The sequence below is a fragment of the Sinocyclocheilus grahami genome, unplaced genomic scaffold, assembly GCF_001515645.1.
Source record: "Sinocyclocheilus grahami isolate Dianchi unplaced genomic scaffold, SAMN03320097.WGS_v1.1 scaffold506.1, whole genome shotgun sequence".
NCBI lineage: Eukaryota > Metazoa > Chordata > Actinopteri > Cypriniformes > Cyprinidae > Sinocyclocheilus > Sinocyclocheilus grahami.
In genome coordinates this window covers 568979-590122 of record NW_015505685.1, presented here as the reverse complement: position 1 = coordinate 590122, position 21144 = coordinate 568979, and the positions used below count along the sequence as shown (strand labels likewise).

At 37.0% G+C, this 21144-nt stretch overlaps 1 protein-coding gene across 3 annotated transcripts in view; it reads left to right on the top strand.

Moving 5' to 3' along the window:
• The first annotated feature begins 1376 nt into the window (after positions 1-1376).
• Positions 1377-21144, top strand: part of LOC107554566 (CD82 antigen-like) — a 31914-nt gene continuing 12146 nt past the window's right edge. Inside the window, exons 1-3 of one of the 3 annotated variants that reach the window (XM_016237125.1) lie at positions 1377-1563; positions 12279-12346; positions 13679-13751. In XM_016237125.1, coding sequence (XP_016092611.1) covers positions 12284-12346; positions 13679-13751 — 136 coding nt within the window. In that variant the 5' untranslated portion in view covers positions 1377-1563; positions 12279-12283. Of the gene's footprint in view, positions 1564-12273; positions 12347-13678; positions 13752-21144 lie in introns of those variants that run through there. The other 2 variants (XM_016237124.1, XM_016237126.1) reach the window with 2 other exon arrangements.

Sequence of the window (21144 nt, the reverse complement as noted above, 5' to 3'; positions counted from 1 at the left end):
AGACATTAACGAATCAAAAATGCCGCAAATGAGTTCGATTTCCTGTTCGTGGTCAGTCAATAGCCGCGTGTGGTGTCCAAGTTTGTAAATAAAGACTAAACGACAGCTTCTGATGTATTTGTTTAGCGATTTATTTCATCCATCTCCCTCTCGCTGGTGGAACTTTGTATGTGTGACACAGTCCAGTCGTGTTTAGGGCAGAGTGCCGCGAGGCTAGTCAGGCTACTGGCCCGACGGTGGGAACGCGGCATGATTTAGGCCTCCGTGCTCGAGGTCCAAGGCTATTAGCCCCGGCTCGCACTGGCCAGTGGAAAAGTGGCTAACGGGCGAAGATGGTAGAAGACGTATGTATGCATGCGCGAGATGGACGTATGCGCATCTTGTCATGGCATTAGAGTTTACATAGCCTATAGTCCTGTTGTGTCTAATATGAATAGACCCAAGCTATTCACAGATATTGCCAGATAATCACTTTACCGCTACCATACTTTTAACAGACTTGGATCGTTTGTGATTCTTTCTTGCATTGTCTTGAGCCTTCACTTGGCCGATTATAAGCTATATTATAAGCTAGTCATTATGCTACACCATATCGCCCTCTACTGGATGTAAAATGCTCTGCAGTACATTTGGTCATTTTCGAATGTCAAGTATGGTAATAGGGAACACTTATTCACTATTAACTACGAATTTTTCCCTCAATAAATTCCTAATTTGCTGCTTATTAATAGTTAGTAAGTTAGTTGTTAAGTTTAGGTATTGGGTAGGATTAGGGATGTAGAATAAGGTCATGTAGAATAAGGCATTAATGTGCTTAATTACTATAATAAATGGCTAATATTCTAATAATATGTTGCTTTATGTATCCCCCAATTGTAAGTCGCTTTGGATAAAAGCGTCTGCAAAATTACTAAATGTAAATGTAAATGTAATATGCATGCTAATAAGCAACTAGTTAAGAGACCCAAAGTGTTACCATTTTGGTGAAAGTAACTCAAAAGTAATACAGGAGTCATGTAACGTATTACAATTCTGAGACAGTAATATTGTAAGGTAAGGAGTTAAGTTACTTTTAAATTGCAAGTAATCGTGCAAGTAATCTATAATGTATTACAGTTTGGAAGTAACTTGCACAACACTGCAGAGCTCTGACTTTGGCGGCAACTATGATCACCATGGTAACCTGTGTCATACAGTCTATGGTTCAGTCCTGTTTTTATACAGTCTATGGCTCAGCCCTGTTTTTTTTACAGTCTATGGTTCAGCCCTGTTTTTATACAGTCTATGGTTCAGCCCTGTTTTTATACAATCTATGGTTCAGTCCTGTTTTTATCCAGTCTATGGTTCAGCCCTGTTTTTATACAGTCTATGGTTCAGTCCTGTTTTATACAGTCTATGGTTCAGCCCTGTTTTATACAGTCTATGGTTCAGCCAGGCAGGGCGGTAAAGGGTTAAAGGATTTCTCATGCTGCTGCTAGTCTTTTTGTTCAGTCTCTAGTAGCACGACAACGAACTTACTGACAGCTGCTCAACGGATCTTCATTGCGACTTGACACAAAAGAGGTAAAGGATTTTCACTTGTATCTAAAATGTCAGTACAGAAAGTATTAAAAGTGATTTAACTTGCTGCTGGCCTGAACTAGTGCCAATAAGTTAATCTAACTTAGTAAATGAGGTCCTGAGGAGCTTTGTACCTTATTCGCGTTTTCTACCATAGTAAACTAGTTCTGTGCTATTTTGGAGTGTGTATTTGTTATAGCTTTAAATGCTCGCTGATGTGGCGCTGGCAGCTCGCACAGTTTTCATTGTTTCGCTAGTTTTAATGATGGTTTGGCTTGGTTAGAAACTCGGAAGCCCATGATAATCAACAAGCTGTCTACACTAAAACAGTGAGCAGCCAGACAGCCTTGTTGGTTTTAAAAAGCAGCATTCTAGTAGTCGCGTGGAGTGCAGGCAGTCTTTGTATTATATTAGCTTTGTATGTTCTCACGGTCCTGGAACACCTGGAACTTAAATATCAGCGAACTGTAAAATTGTCATTGTGAGGCCTGAACATGTCATGGAATTGAGTAATTCAATATCTTATAGAAAGTCGTAAAAATGAAAAATGTCTGTAGAGTACACACACACACACACTTACAAAAAATGTCTGTAGAGTACACACACACACACACACACACACACACACACACACACATATATATATATTAATTTGACGGGGGAGTTAGGGTGTTTTTTTAGACACATTTTTAAACTACAATCATCCAGCCTAAATGTTTCGTCATCCAGTGTATTTGTGTTTTACAATTTATAATGTTGTTGATTCATATTTATATTGTGAGGAAGATACTCTGAATTGAATTTATTTTTAACTAAAAAAGACAAGTAAACAGTCAGTATTAAAATAAGAATAGATTAATGACAAGCAATGGCACATACACATACAATAAAAAGATACTCAAATTAACTGTGCTTTTAAGTTTTTCAGGTAGGTTTAACAGTAATATTCAGGTACAGAAATACCACAGAAACAGAATAATCTATTTAACTTTAAAATAACACTGGTTAGTCTTCAATGTATAAATAAACATTAATGACAGACAGCAGCAGGTTTACTTAGGTTCCTGTCTCTTTAAGACCTCATGCACGAATCAAACTGTTACAGTTTTGTTTCGCAACTGTTTACATTAACTTAATAGCCTGTATACCGACAATGTTTAGTATAAATCGACTGTTTACATGAATACTCATCCAGACGGGCACTTTGACATATTTTTGTATGTATTTGGCCGTTTATGCGAAAAGGCGTGAGCTCTCAGATGCGTCTCTATGTGCGTGCGCTTTGGGTGTGAGGCGGCTCAAAGAAAGGGTCTCACAGTCACAGAGCACGCAAGTACTGAATTGAGCACTTGAATGTTTAAAATCGTAAGGCTCAAAAGCACGTGAAAATGATACATTCCTGTCGCGAGCGTCTTTCACGTTGAAATATTTGCGGGAATTTCCCGCATACAAGCACGGAAACTGCGGGAATCAGTAGAATTATGCGCAATCCCGCGATAGAATTCACTACTGGGGATTACAGAGGATATGACTAAGAGAAAGAGAGAGAAGAGCATTTTCCATCAGGGTGCAGAGCCAGTGTCCAAGATGAAGCTGTTCTGTGCATTTCCAAATGCAAATAAAAAGTGGTTTTGACACTTAAATCTGATAGTTTGGAATCGCTAACATCAGAAGCCCAGAGGGCAGCATGATGTTTGCAAAAGAAGAAGAAGAACAACTCAGTATCTTTCTCTCTCTCTCATATATATATATATATATATATATATATATATATATATATATATATACTCTTTTTTATTATTTGCCAGACAACGTTTTTAGACCTGAAATATGCTAGTACATCATGTACGAAATATCAGACCGCAGTTCTTAGCATAACGTAAGTGCATTCTAAGTATCGCCGCAGGGGGCGCAATAGTGTATTATTGTAAACAATGTTCTTTTACGGTAAGTTTTCTCTTTCAATTCAAGTACCATTAGTCTGAACAGTTTGTAAGAAAAAAAGAGGAGAATCTTGCTAAGCAAGTTTGTTAAAACTATTTATTTTTCAATTACCTAATGACACATCTTGTTTAATGGCTCAGACATTTGAACGCAAAGCCAGAAACATACTTTACGCAAGACCGCTTCACCAGTGTTGTATACATGATGTGCATATGGTGCGTTCAAGTCATGTTGGAAATATTGAATTTACGAGTTGAATGTGCATGAACACTACCACAAAGTCGTAATTTTTAATGGGAAACTCAGAACTTTCGTTAAACCTAGAGTTTCAGAGTTGGAGGTGTGTCAGTGAGAAAACAAGTTGAATGTATCTGTATATCTGTATCTGTATTTGTTAAAATGACATAATTTCCCCCCATTTACAATAAAACAAAAAAGTTGCGTCTACAAAATACAATAGTGTTGTACAATTACAGTTTATATATAGATTCAACACGTTCATAAATTGATCAAAAATATAACAAGCAAAAACACACAGATGCACATCTTTGTTCATCATTTTTGTATAAGTAGACTGTAATGTGTTGTGTAGACTTAAAACTTCCCAACTCATAAATACGAACTTCCCAGCAGGTCTTGAATTTACCAGTAGCCCTAACAAATCTCAATACTTAAGGAGTCGATAGAGTTAAATGTGTGTGCCGTTAAACTGGATGTGTTATTATTCAGGTAAGTTGCTATAAACATATTGACATTAGGAAACCTGTTCAGCAAGATTCTCTTCAAATTGTTGCTCTGCCATGATACTACATTTAATAAAGATATTCTGGGATATTATTAGGGTTACTGGTCTGCTGTCAGGACTGCGACATCTGTCTGTAATGAAAGCACAGATGTGGAAATAGGTCAGAACTGAGTTTGGGCTAAGCAGTGGATGATGCTTCAGGCCCATAAAAGGTTAAGGGCTGGCAGACCTCCCAGGACGTGTCTCTGACTGGAATGAGCCCACAGAGAGAGAGAGAGAGAGAGAGAGGGCCAGGATACAGATGTTCCCCTTCTTTTACTTTTCCTAGCTGGAAAACTCCTGCTCTAAGAGCCAGCTAAAAATGGGATGCCACTGTCTTTGAGAGCTGCCTTGCCAAGACAGGCTCGCAGCAGAAACTGAATAGGCAACTCCTTTTCATAAGGGAAATTTAGGTTTGGGTGCTTTCTAAAAAGATTTAATGTGCAACAACATTCCTTGTTGTAAACCAGTTATATCTCAGCTTGCATATATTAGTTCACACTGCATTTGAACAAATTTTTCAGTTTCTTTAGGCTTATATAAGGTGTTTAAAGCCAGCATGAAATAAAAATTCACCATATCTATTCTCTAAATCCATGTTATAGATTTTATTGTGAAAAATTAATCTGTGCAAATGTTTCTATTGTAAGTTTTATTACACATATTTAAATGAACTGCACTAACAGAGCAGTTCATTTTAGGGTGTTTTCACACTTGATTTGATTGCCTGGCCCTAACCTGAGTTCAATTGATCCTCCCTCCCCCTGCACCCACTGGATTGTGTTCACACAATGTTTTTTGGTTTCTGAACCACACTCTCAGAAATAAAGGTCCGAAAGCTGTCACTGGGGCGGTACCTTTTCAAAAAGTACACATTTGTACCTAAAGTGTCCATATTGGACCTTAAAGGGATGGTTCACCCAAAAATTAAAATTACCCCATGATTTACTCACCCTCAAGGCATTCTATGTGTATATGACTTTCCAATCCAATCAGAGTTATATAAAAAAATGTCCTGGCTCTTCCAAGTTTTATAATGGCAGTGAATGGGTGTTATTTTTCAATAGTCCAAAAGAAGTCCAATAAAGTGCATCCGTCCATCATAAAAAATGTCCCATACGGTTTCGGGGGGTGAATAAAGGCCTCCTGAAGCGAATCGATGCGAATTTGTAAGAAAAATATCCATATTTAAAACTTCATAAGTAATAGCTTCCACTAACTGTCGTACGCGCGTTCACAACAGAACGATGTTCTGGTGGATGATTTAGGCGTAGCGGTAGCGTAAGCTCTGGTGAGAAGTGTCTTACGCGGAAGCACAGAGGAGAGAGCAAAACAAAACACCAGTCATTGAATTAGAAGTACAAAATGAGGATTTATAAAGAAAAAATGTTGGAGAATTTCGATATAAGCCAAGAGGAGACTGGTTTTCCTTTGCTAAACAAAGTAAACTTTGCTTCTTTTACTCCTACTATCTTGGTTCTCGCAAGACTAGCATATTCTCACCGGACCTTACACTACATCCTACGTCATCCAACTGGAACGCCACTCTCTCATGTACGCACATACGACAGTTACCGGAAGCTGGAGATTACTGTTTAAAAGTTTTAAATATAGATATTTTTCTTACAATAACACATCGATTCCCTTCAGGAGGCCTTTATTAACCCCCCGGAGCCGTGTGGGACACTTTTTATGTCACTTCATTTTTAGGTGAACCATCCCTTTTCAGGACACACCAAGCCAACTTCAAAGAACTAGCGGCAACGAAAGCTGACGGTGTTGTTGCCTCGCGTCGGACTACAGCCGACGGCAAACTAACACGTGCGTTCTGCGCATGCATGAGAGGAATTAACTGTCTATATCATCAGCTATCAATAGTATATATTCATCATTCAAAAGGAGAAACCGAAACAAAGATATTAGAGATAAACGCAGAAATACGAAACGTAAACAAAGCAGCGCTTGCTTACCATTTTGAATATCAGTAACGTTGATTACTTTAATCATTTTAAACGGCTCATGTTGTTATGAAAACATTTGCGCATTAGAATGATTGGGAAAGTTCACGTAACATTTAAATAGCCTTCTGTCTGTACCGCCTTCATTTACGTGCTTGTTTTCATCACTTTCGCTTTAATTCCTGGGCACTGACTCGTTTGCTAAACTAAACATCCAATCAGAGCTCTCACTCGCGCCGATGGTCCTTACGGCCCCGATGCTGAATCGGGTAAACTGCCGCCGAAGTGAGCCTGACGAGAGCCAACGAGTGGAACACACCAAACAAACTAGCCCGACCGTCTCTCGCCGTCGGCCCGACGTTGGCCAACAGCCGATCGTCGGCTTGGTGTGTCCTGGCCTTAAGGTACATATTAGGGCTGGGCGATATGGCAAAAAAATTAAATCTAGATTTTTTTCAGAACATTTGACCGATTATCGATTTTTTTTCGATTTTTAACTAGTCAACTTGAAAATGTAACTAAAACACGATCCAAGTAACCTTTTCTTTATTACTGACTGTTTACTTGTCTTTTTTAGTTAAAATGTATTCAATTCAGAGTTTGAAATTAAAGGTCTTTTTAAGTGATTTCTAAACAATATAAATATGAATCAACGTATAATTATAAATTGTAAAACACAAATATAGTGGGTGACAAAACATTAGATGATTATAGTTTTAAAAAATGTCTAAAAAAATACCCCAACTCCTCCCTCAAATTACAAAATCCCCCCCATATAAGAGACACCTAAAGGGGGAATTCCCCCAAATTTTCCAAAATGAAATTCAGGCAGTGGTACTGCCCCAGTGACAGCTTTCGTACCTTTATTTCAGAGAGTACACAGTACGTTTGTGTCATCAGAGTGGCAGCTGTTTACCCCTGTTGGCCTCACTTTTCTACTTTTTGTGGATTTTGAAAACTTGAATTTGTTTCCAAAGCACCAACACCGAATGTAATGCAAAGTTTTGAAATTTCTGTTACAGGTGAGTGGAAATGAGATTTGGAAATTATGCTTTTGATAATCTGTTACACTCAGATGTACGTCACAGTACGGAAGAGCAGATTTTTCACTACTTAAATTTCATTAGGACTTTAAAAAAGTCTGTTGAAAGGACTTATACTGCACACATTGGTTTTCATACTTGTATTCTTTTGTGGTCTGCAACCTAGTTACCAGTGAAAGTCTGATCATGTGTCAAAGCCCTTTACACCAATAAGAAGAGGATTTCTGTCAGGCAGAGGTTGCGTGTGATGCTTTATATGTCCATGGCTTATTTCACTTAATGTTATATGATAAATGTTCCTGATTTGTCCAAAGTGACTTAAAAAAGGAAGTTTACAAAGCAAGTGATTCTTTGTAAACAGGCAGTACGATTAAAAGTGCAGCAATACAAAGTTCCATATTCCCCCTGAAATGGTGAAAGGATGATCTTTTTTTATGTTTTTTTTTTTTGTAAAGAACGATGGAGGCTAACAAACATGTGTTGACAAATATAGCACAGAAAATTTACTTGATGGTATAGTAGATAATTGTTTCCTCCTATGATTGTAATGCTGTGATGTGGCAGTTGAAGACCCGGCTCTCATTTAGCTATGGCTTGACCTCTTGGTGGAGGGGTGAGAGGGGGAGGCTCATGGGTAACAGGGGTGTGAGACTGTTTCCCCTCTTAAGTGGAGCATTCACGCTGCCTCAATTACGGTTGCCATAGGACTGCCCTGAGAGTATGAAAGATGTTGACTGGGGGAAATTATAGGGTAATGCAAAAATAGTGACCCAGAAGGGGTGAATTATTTCTTGGCCCATAATTTGGGTCTTTTGCTTCAGCCTAAATTACTAACAAACTCAAGAAGCCTTACTTAGTAATGTTTGAACTGTTTTTTATGGTTGACATTTGAACAACACAAGAATGAGACTTGAAATTGCTTTAGTTGTGTTAGGCGTGCTCTTAGCATTCACCCAAAATAGTACATGAAAATAGCTTTTAATATTTTTAACTTAATGATGGTTAATTAAAGGTTCTGCCTCCTTCTTTCCCTGAAGACAGCATTAATAATTTTGCTGCACCTCCTTTTAATCTCTTTTCTTTTGAGCACGTGCTCTAGACATGTAAATCAGTGGCTCCCACACTAAACACAAACTTGTGTACCCATCCTCCCTGTAATTTACTGTCTGCTATAGCCTCTATTAAAAATGTCCAAAAAAATAAATTGCTGAGATATCGCATACTTCAGTGAGTACATAAGAAGATTGCAATAACAGTATTCACACACCATGATTGAATAAACAAATATAGTTCCCTATAACAATTATAGTTTTCCTATAGTTTACATGTCTGTATTTATTTTCAAATTTTTTCAATCCTATTTTCCCATTTGCCACATGACAAAAATTTAAATATCATGAAGACATTTAAAAGTATAATTTATAATAATGATAATTTAGGTTATTTCTGTTTTATGTTTTGTTTATTAATGTATTTTATAATAATAATAATAATAATAATAATTAAAAAAAAAAACTATTTTGGCATGACATTGTACATGTCTGCTGTATTATTGAACAAAAGCCAAAATACCCAGAAGTATGATGTAGGCATGTGTAGGAAATCCCTGTTCACTCATGGTCTTTAAATTAAATGGTATTAATTTAATATTCAAGGCCGCTGTCTGCTGTATGACACCATGCCATGTATGCTACTCATTTCTTAAACAAAATCAATCTAACTCAAGTGTTGATATCTACTGCTAAAATAGATGTTTTGTTCAAACCTTCGGGGGTCAGTAAGATTTAGAAAAAAAGGTTTTGAAGTCTCATTTATTTTTCGTCATTTTATTCTAGTAAATAGAAAAATTTTGGATAGATATTTCAGCACTGTTCAAAATTCAACAGTACTGTACTGATGCATTGATTGACAACATAACATAAGACCGTTTACTTCTTTTTGTGTATATTAAACACCCTATACAATGTGTAAAAGGCATGTTTGAACTGAAGCTCTGTCAAGTTCTTTGTCAAAATAAATAATAGTCAAAGAGCACTTGCTGGGGGAAGTTATTTGTCTATAGTGATTATCCTGGATTAAATTTCTGGTCATGTGATCTATACGTATCTAACATCAGCAGTGTAAAGCTTGTTTGGGTGTGTTCAGATGCCCTTTTGTGTTGTGCTAAAAAGCCTAGGATAGGACAGCTTTTGTCTATTATATGCAATGGGCCAGCATGCCATCATTGTATTATAGAGGGGATGTTGTGATTGACCAGAGAATGGGCAACATCTACACAGTTGAGTTACAGTACAGCTAACAGCGACTGTAGAGATTAGTAAAGAACAGAGATGATGGGGTGCCTCAGCTTCCAGATGGCAAAACTTCCTGCAACCCAAACTACACCATAAACACATTCTCACACACACAATCTAAAGTCAAGTGTGTTGTTGTTCATGTATTTTGGCTGCAGTATGTTTTGTGGATGTGAATCGAAACTGCTGAACAGACAGCCAAATCCTCTGACACCTGATTAAACTTTTTTGTACTTCCCTTTCCATATTTATTATTGTTTTCTCAGGCCAAACTGCTGAGTGTTGAAGAAAAAGACAAAAGTCCAATCCTGTGTAGTATGATATTTTTTTTATCATGACTGTGAAAATGCTTACCAGTGGAAAGAGGGGAAATACATTGGCTGTGTTGTTATTTCACTGAACTCCCCTTTGTACATGAATTAAAATACAGAAAAAGACTGCATTTAGCACAGAAAAGTCGAGAGTCTGGTTTATAGCTCCCTGGAGTACTTTGAAGAGATGACGCCAAGTAAGCTTGGCTCTGTGACTCTCTGGCTTCATATCCTGATATATTGCTTATTACTCCAGACTGGAGTGTGTGTGTGTGTGTGTGTGTGTGTGTGTGTGTGTGTGTGTGTGTGTGTGTGTGTGTGTGTGTGTGTGTGTGTGTGTGTGTGTGAGTGAGTGTGTGTGTATGAGAAGAAGAAACAGTCTAAGTGAGAAATGGAAGAGTCATGCTCTCATGGTTACATTTTGAATCCCCCTCACAGAAATCTTACACTTTATTCCCAGTGTCTTCATTAGATGTTCATAGAGGCTTTTAAAGAGAGTTCCAATATTTTAAGAGCAATTTCATATAAGATTACTTGGATGGATTGGTGTAAGTCAGTGGTTCTCTTCTCAACTAGGTTTGCTTCAGGATTTTGATTTTGCATGATTGGAAATTAAGTGGCAACCCATCACAGAATTGTTTATTGTAAGCAAAAATGTCTTTGGAATCAAACAATGAAATGTATTAAAGGGGTCATATGATGCAATTTCAAGTTTTTCTTTCTCTTTGGAGTGTTGCAAGCTGATTGTGCATAGATAAGATCCCTGAAGTTGCAAAGACTAAAGTCTCAAAACCAAAGAGATATTCTTTATCAAAGTTAAGACTCTGCCACGCCCCCCTAAAACACTTGTTCTAACACGCCCCCACATATCTACCTCACTATGTGGAAATATTAGCATAATGCCGCCCAAATGTTCACGCAAAGAAAGAAGGCATGGTTTCAGTAACCGCAGTTAGTGTTGAAGCAGCCATGTCAGGGAGACATGGTGTGTTTCTAGGCGAAAGCAAAAGCACTTTATTTGGCCTTCCGAAAGTAGATGCATTTAGGAATCTTTAAGATTACTTACAACAGAACAGCAATGCATTTTATGGACGACCGTTTCGTGCGAACGCGCGCGAGAGAGAGCAGTGTGTGTGTGTGTGTGTGTGTGAGCGAGCGAGAGAGAGAGCGGTGTGTTTGTGTGTGTGCGCGTGGACCTACTATAATGTACAGTATTTGAAAAATAATGTGTTTTTTGAACATTAAAGCATGTCAACATATTCTGTTACACCAAATACACAAAATAATGATCTTTAAAAAAGCATCATATGACCCCTTTAATATTATGATGAATCACAATAAAGACACATTCTATCATTGTACATTATTTTTCTCCTCCATTTCAAAAGTTGATAAGCCTATTTATGACTAAGCCTTTTACCGCAAACCCCCACCACCTCTTTTTTTTTTTTTTGAAAACCGCTGGTATAAGTTATACTCATGAGATCTATTTCTCCAAAAAGAAAAGTCTTCTGATGATTGTATTACTATCCTCAGGGATTGTAGGATGCTTGGCAGAGAAAATATTTACAGTATGAATAATATCTTCAGGGAATCTGACCAGAAAGGCATTTTAAATCTCTGACATCATAAAGTATTTCACAAAATCTCATTTAAAAATGTCCATGTGTAATGAGCTTCAAATGAATAAAAGGAATAGAATATGTAGGTAATGTTGACAGTAATGTTACTTAATGCTTAATGAGCAGAGACCAACTGCCTATTTAATGACTCCCTCAAATAAGTCATGAGTCATATCGAACATATTTGCTTTGAGCTGTTATGCCTTTGCATGATTTTCTGACACGTGTCTTCCTTTTGACACAAAGAAACAAACACTGCAATATTTTGCTCAGAATTGCAGTTGAATTACATCGCGCATTGCTCTGGACGAGGATATACTTACTGTTCAAAAATTTGGGGTCAGTAAGATTTTTTTTTTTATTATTATTACTTTTACTTTTACATTAATACAAAAATTATATTTCAAATAAATGCTGTTCTTTAAACTTTCTAGTCATCAAAAAATCCTGAAAATAGCATCACTGGAACTTAACTGGAAAATATAAATATAATTCGTTAATTAAACTGAAACTAATCAACCAGCCAGAATACCTAGAGTGAAAACTGAATCACAGCTGTGATTTATAGAACAGTTTTTTTTCCAGCGAGAGCTTACACATTATCACTTGCAGACTGTTTTTAACAATGTGCAGAGAGAAACTCTTTCATTATTGTTGTCATGTCTAAGACCTGCTCAGTGTCAGTTAGAAGTTGTCTCCATTGGTATTCTTCTTCATGCCGCTTAGAGTTTTTGATGAGGTTTCCTCTCTTTTACAGAGCAGCAGTCATGGGGAAAGGATGTATTGCCGCCACCAAGTATTTCCTGTTCATGTTCAACCTCCTCTTCTTTGTAAGTGCACACACTCCTACACCTTTATTCTAAATCTCAGCAGGAACACTGCCCTTGAGCTCAGCGTATTAGCCATGTGGCTCCATGTCTTTAGCCCTGGTCTTCAGGTCTACTATGAGCTAATGCAGGATGAAATGGAGGTTACTATTGAGAACTGAAGTGAAAATGGAGCCTTTTGAGAAGAATAGAAGTCTATAAGAAAATGTATTTATGTATAAAGAAGTTTCTGACCTCTGTGCTTGTAAAAAAAAAATGCTGCTGTTTCAACTTCAGTTTAACAGAAAATGTATGTAAAAAAAATTGACTGCTCAAATTATACTATAGTACAATGTGGTCATGCAGTTGGCATTATTATAAAAATACATTATTGGAACTAAAGAGAAACCAGTAAAATGCTGTTTTTGGGGTAAAATGTTTTTTTTTTTTTTTACAATTATTTATTTAGAAGTGTTTGTAATAATATAACTGTATTTATGAATATGTAACAAGTGGCTCAACAGTGAGTATGAGCTATCGAGGCTTTTAGAACCAACGGTTAAATATTCACTTAATATGAGTTGAAACTCCATATACATATATATATTTTTTAAGTTAAGTCATTTATTTATTTACATGAATCTAATTTTCCTATGTACCACATTTCCAATTTGGGCATGGTCTGTGTGGACATGTAAATAAAAATGTATTAAAATACATTATTGAATTTAGTATAGTATATTGAAGACATTTAGTATAGTGCAGTATATACTATACACAGCAGTGTGATGTAGGTGTTTGTAGGAAATCCCTGTTAGGAAATTGTTCAAGCTTAGTAAGGAAGCAGGCCTGCTCTCTGTTGCATTTCTTTGGAAACCTTCAGTTTGACCTGTTGTGTCTTTGATATAAAGGGTCAAAGGCTAATGAAAAGCATCTGTGTGCCTCTCTCTGATTTTTCCTTCTGAAGACCCTTTAATTGTACAGTAGCCTGGTGTTTTACTGCTTTCCTCTCCACAGTGGAATAGAGGACAAGCCACAGACGCCAGACTGATACAGGGGAACTGCCCCCTGACAAGAGGAAATTAAACTTCTCTGATCCAGTTAATTTAGAGGACACCTTGGACCCATTAGTTTTGAACTTTGGGGCTGGAGTGCACGAGAACTCAGTTCGGTAGAGAGTTCCTGTCTCTCTTTAGCAATTATCTAGAGTATGTTAATGGAAGCACAATTCTCTCATCCACAGTCCAGTCACAGTTTAAACTAAGATCAGCTCTGAGGAACCAAACAGGTCAAGAAGGTGACAAACATACAACATGTCCTTTATGTTTGTTCATGCCTGTTTCTTTTGCCCTGTAGATTTTTGGAGCTGTAATCTTGGGCTTTGGACTATGGGTCATGCTGGATAACCAGAAATTCATCACGGTTTTGCGTAAGTACAAAAACACCAACATTATTTCCTGTTCTGATGTATGTAATAAGAATATGTCTTATTAAAACAGGTTACATCGCCAGGCTGCCAATGGTCAGAAACGGAAAGATCTATGATGGCAGCAGAAATTTTTTTTCATGCTGGACAATCATAAATTGATACATCTCAATAATTTTTCTCATAGTTTGCATCAGTACATTAGGTCTTAAAAATGGGTTTAAAAAAATAAACTGAATTTATATATATATATATATATATATACTTGAGTGTCACCTACTGGTGCATCTATGCAATCTGCAGAAAGATTCATGGAAAATCCCCACCATTAATGCACAGACTGACAAATACAGACAAACAGAAAATGAAAACGTGACAAAAGTGAAGCGTCTCAGTGCTTTTGGACTAAATTGCTAAAAAATCTAAACCATACTACTCTTACTATTTCTGCTATATAATATGCCAGCAGAATAAGTAAGAGTAGTATAGGGTCCAGCATCTGCCATCTGTAGGCATCAGCAACAGCTTCTCTGCCCATACTTGTAGATCTTTAAGAGTCTTTTATGTGTTCTTCACAGATATATATATATATATATATAAAATTTATTTTTTAAACCCATTTTTGAAAGCGAATGTAGGTTAACCTGTACTATCTGAACAGAAATTAAACAGACCTAAAGTACTAATGCAAAACTATGAGAAAATTAATTGTGATGTATCAGCATGAAAACATTTGTGCTGCCATCATAAATCTTTGAAAAAATTTGAAAGAAATGATTATATAGTATGATGTTGTCATGCAGTTATTAGCAAACTGCATTATTGAAACTAAAAAGACAGTCTTTAAAGAAACCAGTAAAATGCTGTTTTACTGTAAAATGTTTTTTTTATTTACAATTATTCATTTAGAAGTGTTTGTCATAAAATAACTGCATTTATGCATAATTAACAAGTGGCTTAATCAGTGAGTATGAGCTAGCTTGGCTTTTAGAATTGAAGGTGTTCACTTAATAATGGTTGAAACTGATATATACATAATTAATTAATTTATGTATGCATGTACAGTATGTATGTAAAGACATTACAGACCAGGATCATTTAACCGTTATCATTGAGTCAGGCAATATCTCGCTGGTTACATATTTTTCTGTTTACACTCTTGAGTTCATACTGGTGGGAATGCACAGTGAAAGCAGCTGCTATTTGTGCGCTTGGCGTGGGGAGTTTTCATTTTTTTGCCATTAACCAAGTTTTCCACAAACCCCCTCCTATGCTGCACTCTCTGTGTTTATATATGCACACATGCGCTCACACAGATGTTAAGTAAACCATCTTATGCTCATCGGAGAGGACTTAAACAGAGAGCGAAAGCAAAATAAGGGAAGAGAGAAATGTTAAATGAATGAGATACAAAAGCCAAACAGAGATTAACTGTACATGATTTGTGAAGAATCATACTCGTACCCATACTGCCTCTGTCTGGACAGCCAAAGCCATGAGACTCTGTGCTAAAAAAAAGAGTGGAACAGGAAAATGAGGGTGGAAAACTAACGTAAATCCTCTTGATTTATTATTTAATGCTTCCAAACTGTTCAGCGCCGATTTATCACTCGACTAAACTTTATGCCATTTTAAAGGGATAGTTGACCCACAAATGAAAATTCTCATAATTAGCTCACCCTCCACCCTGTTCTCTGTGTGATTTTCTTCTGTGGAACATAAGTGCGGGATAATCGTTTACTTATATGGGAGAAAGAGCTGTATATTTAATGGGATAATGTACATTCGCGCTGATCATCCTTCTCAGGGTTTATTTTGCGATATATATTGATTTGAGATATTTTATTAGCTCAAAACGCAAACCTTCCACAAACAAGTTAAAAAAGATGGACATTTAAGTGATAATGTAGTGTCGAATCACTTATTTTACAGCTTTTCACCATATAAATTAATGACAGGGTCATGAAGGATTGATTTGAGAAGAAACTGTTTTAAAATCGTACCTGTTTGGTACAGTGTACAAAACTACGGAAGTTCTAAGCGGCCATGCATTAATTTTTTTTCCCTTCTTGTTTTCTCATTATAACGACTTATTTTCTCGTTATATCGACATAACGAGAGTTGTTTTCTCGTTATAACGACTTAATTTTCTCGTTATATCGACATAACGAGTTGTTTTCTCGTTATAACGACTTAATTTCTCGTTATATCGACATAACGAGAGTTGTTTTCTCGTTATAACGACTTAATTTCTCGTTATATCGACATAACGAGAGTTGTTTTCTCGTTATAACGACTTAATTTTCTCGTTATATCGACATAACGAGAGTTGTTTTCTTGTTATAACGACTTAATTTTCTCGTTATATCGACATAACGAGAGTTGTTTTCTCGTTATAACGACTTCATTTTCTCGTGATGTCGACAAAGTTTTTTTTATTTTTTTTTGTCGATATAACGAGAAAATTAAGTCGTTATAACGAGAAAACAACTCTCGTTATGTCGATATAACGAGAAAATAAGTCGTTATAACGAGAAAACAAGAAGGAAAAAAAAAATCATGCATGGCCGCTTAGAACTTCCGTACAAAGCAGTACTTTTAGCATCAAGACAAACGCTTCAACAATATTACCGTAGGCCTGCTATTAATACTGAAGTCCTCTATTCACAGCTGACCAATCAGAATCAAGCATTTCAGAGAGCCACGTAATAAAAAACGATATTTGGAGAAATATAGTTTGGATATATTAGTTTGGTTACTAATATTTTTCTAAATATATTCTTTTGTGTTTCGCATAAGAAAGAAGGTCATATAGATTTGGAATATCGTGAGGGCGAGTAAATTATTTATTTTATTTTATGAAGATTGGACAGCTATTACTTTAAGCTAAAGTCTCTTTCACACCATTGCTGAAGAGGACTTGGTTTCAGAATTGAAGTCCAGTGTTTGAAAATAGACTTAAAACTTAAATATTTTCATAAGACCAAGCCACCAAACCAATTTACAGAATTCTGTAAAACCAGTTTACAGAAGTCTATATATAACACATGCTCGGTTAAATTACTGCAGGGGAATATTTATGTGAAGTTGACCAGCTCTAAAATTGTTTGCCAAGCTAGTGACACTGCCATTCTTTCCTCTCTCATCTCACCTCATATTTTACATCTGTCCTTTGTTTATATATTCCAGTGTCTCCAGATATCGCAGCGCTGGAGTCTCTGTTATCATGACCATTTTAGAAACATTGTTTTTTTTTCAGATTCAGCTGTTCCGCTGGAGATAGCAGGGAATATCTTAGGATATCCTCATACTTGGAGATCCTAAACTCTGCCCTTGGCTTTTTGCTAACACAAGGTCCAATAGTCCCGTGCTTTACTCCTGTCATGGGTCCTGTCATGGTCGCTCCCGTGCTGTGCTGCACAGGGAGTTTGTTTGTTGACTTTGTTAGTCAGTAGGCTAGGGCCCTGTTGAGCATGAAAATAACAGGGGTATTTTCTTCCCTTCCTCCCAGGTTGTTTTTTTATAGACTTCCACACAACTGCATGGCTATAAAAGGAACTCTTAAGAATTTTCTCATTATCCAGATTGTTGTGATCTCATTGCTATTCTTTACATAAAAGTTTTACTTCCTTTTCAAATGGCACATTCATTTGTGTAATAGAGTTATACAGCTGAACACCCAGAACATGTTACAGCATGAGTCAATGTTTGGTTGTTTGGAGCCTCGGAGGCTGGTATGTTCAACCATGTGCCGGGTCCTAAAGTTGTTGTCACGCCCATGGACAGTCTTGTGTTTTGTTCCTCATGTTCTCTCCTTGACCGTTTCTTCCGTGTTTGTGCCCATATTTGGTTTCTGTTTGAGTTCCATTTGTTTCAGCTGTGTCCTATTAATCTCCTCATTTAGTTCCAGGTGTTCCCCATTTAGTTCCTGTATTTAAGCCCTGTGTTTTCCTGAGTCCTGTGTTCAGTCTCAAATGTCTACCCCATGTGCTACGCGTGTGTTCCCTGTTATTTTGGTTTCATTAAAGAGTAGTGATGCAAAGTCCGATTCATTTCCGCGAACTGGTTCTTTTCGGACAGATCGGCTCGTTGAACCGGCTCAAAAAGCTGATTCATCGGTTCCTGACATCAAGCAATAACGTCTCTACGCATTTCTTTTCTAACAACTCAGTGCAATGTTGTATCAATGAAAAATTCAAATAAGTTATTTGTCAACACATATTGAAACATTAAAAAAATAAAGTTATTTGTGTGAAAGCATGTTGCTGATTATTACCATATAATTCACTTAAGTTAATGGTGTTTGTGGTCACAGTTTCATTCGCAGTATCTTTATGTCAGATACTGACTGACCAATATTGACTAGCCTACAACTTGGATAAGATTCCTAAAAGTTTCACACCTACAGCACACATTGCAGACATTGATGCACGAGAGAATTCGCCAGAAAGAGGTATTCAGGCAGCGAGCGAGTGAAGAAAACTCTGGCATTTTAGCGATGACTCATCTGAACACCTCTGATTGGTCATTGCCTTCATAAGCTCAACAGCATCGTGTGTGATTGGTTAATGCACAGTGCTGTAAAAACACGTCTGTATCTGGCTCAGCGCCAGCCAGCGAACGCAGATTTGAATTTAACAGCCGATATGACGCACTGAACGTTATAATCACGGCTATTTTTTGTCTTTTGGAAGCTGCATTCAAAATCCACTTGGCTCAAAAATCTGTGCAACCCCCTCACTTTGAATGGGCATGATAATAAGCATATTTCCAGTACGTGCCTCAGGCTTGCACAGTGTTGTCAACTCGCTCATCAGAATCTTCGGTAATCCTCGGCAAACTTCGCCACGGCTCATTCGGTTCTTGTTGAGTCCTCGGTAATCCTCGGCAAACTTCGACAGTTGGTTGAACCGGCTCAATCGGTTCTTTTTGAGTTGGACGTGCTACTTCGGCTGTATTTTTCCAGTAGAAACCGGGGCTGTTGGGACTGAATTTTTGCATATGTAGATGAGTGTTTGTATCTTGAGAACATCGTAGCAACTACAGTATGAGCAAACACACAGTGAGGTTTGTGGAAATTTTAAAGGGGTCATATGATGCTGCTAAAAAGAACATTATTTTGTGTATTTGGTGTAATAAAATGTGTTTATCCGGTTTAAAGTAAAAAAAACACATTATTTTCCACATACTGTACATTATTGTTTCTCCTCTATGCCCCGCTTTTTTGAAATGCGTCGATTTTTACAAAGCTCATCGGTCTGAAAAAGCGAGGTGTGCTGTGATTGGCCAGCTATCCAGTGGGTTGTGATTGGCTGAATACCTCAAGCGTGAGACGGAAATGTTATGCCCCTCACCATACTGTGATGCCTTTGTCCCGGAGCGACGAGACAAAAACATTCAAACCCATTACAAACGAGGCATTTGTTGCATCCAGTGGGGACATAATTACTGATTATAAAAGTTGATGTATTCCCTCAGCGACCAGCACAGATCAGCTCTAAGCATGACGAAGCGGATATCGTCCTCTTTTGGAAGACCAAACAAAGTAGTTTCGCTTTCACAACGAAAAACACAGCGGCCTTGCGTGAGCGAAAGCCCCGGCTTAGCGTGAGCTGAAGCCGGGCAATAGTGAGCTGAGGCAGCGGGGTCGAGAACGGCGGTCCCGGCGAAGGAGCGGTGAAAACGGTGAAAGCCGATCCGGTGATCCACAGCACTAAGTTGATGTATTTCCTCAGCGACCAGCACGGATCAGCTCCAGGCATGATGAAGCAGATATCGTCCTCCTTTGGAAGCCCAAACAAAGTAGTTTCGCTTTCACAACGAAACACACAGCGTCTGCAGGACATGGCGGCGGCGGCAACAATACTACAGCGAGAATAAAAGTTACGCCTTCTTTCTTTGCATGAACATTTGGGCGGCGTTATGCAAATCTTCCCACATAGTGAGGTAGATATGTGGGGGCGTGTTCGAACGAGCCGTTTTAGGTAGGTGTGGCTGACTCTTAACTTTTATAAAGAATATCTCTTTGGATTTGAGACTTTAGTCTTTGCAAATTTACAGATCTTCTTTATGCACCAAAAGCTTGTAACACTCCAAAGAGAAAGGAAAAAATTGAATCGCATCATATGACCCCTTTAAATGTACCCTCAGACAGATGCTATGCTTTAGGCAGGAAGCATATGTTTAGAAATGTGACACAGAATTCTTGCTTGAGTTGAAAGGTAATCTACCGGCCATTTATTATTCTCAGTTTATAAAACAAAATAGTTGTCTGTCACAACCGTGATATCACAGTTTTGCTTTTAAGGTTGTACCAGGGCAAAATAACCTCATAGTTTTGTGAATTTGTGCATGTTTTAGATTAATTTATTTACTGACAGACTAAGTATTGCAAGAAAGGCTGTGAATATTTTACTGTTAGGGCTGTCAATCAATAAGAAACATGATATGCTGATTAATTAATAAAAAAATGAATAAAAATGACATCTAGCATTTTTTTATTAATTTGTGATACTTTTTTCAGGATTCTTATTAAAAAGTTAAATAGAACAGCATTAATTCAGAATAGAAATCATTTAACAATATACACTACAATTCGAAAGTTTGGGGTCAGTAGTTTTTTTTTTTTTAGAAAAATTTTAATACTTTTATTCAGCAAGTATATGTTAAATTGATAAAAAGTGATAGTAAAGACTTGTATTGTTACAAAAGATTTCTATTTTGAATAAATGCTATTCTTTTAAAGTTTTTATTAATCAAAGAATCGTGAAAGTATCACAGGTTCCCAAAAAAAAAATTAAGCAGCACAACTGTTTCCAACATTGATAATAAATCAGCATATTAGAATGATTTCTGAAGGATCATGTGACACTGAAGGCTGTAGTAATGGCTGATGAAAATTCAGCTTTGGAATGAATTTGGAATGAATTTGAATAAAATAGAAAACTGTTATTTTAATAATATTTCACAATATTACTATTTTTTGTGTATGTTTGATCAAATGCAGCCTTGATGAGCATAAGAGACTTTAAAAACATTAAAAATCCTAGAGATCTTACTTTTGAACAATAGTATCTATCTATCTGTCTGTCTAAATATATATATATATATATAAAACACAATTTTTCAAAAATATATAATTGCACTAAATCAGTATGTTTAATTGACAGCTCTACTTTCGACACACATGCTTTGTATGTAGCTAAAGATAGTAAGAACAATTTGTGTTACCCACGTAAGCAGCACAGCTCAGTACCAACCACTGTACCACTTTAATAAGAGACTTAGACATTAGAATGCATGATGACAAAAATGTACACGACTAATTTTAAAACCACATTTATATACTGAGCAACTATAGAAGCCTAGAAGATTTGTTGTTTTTTGAGGGTGTTAG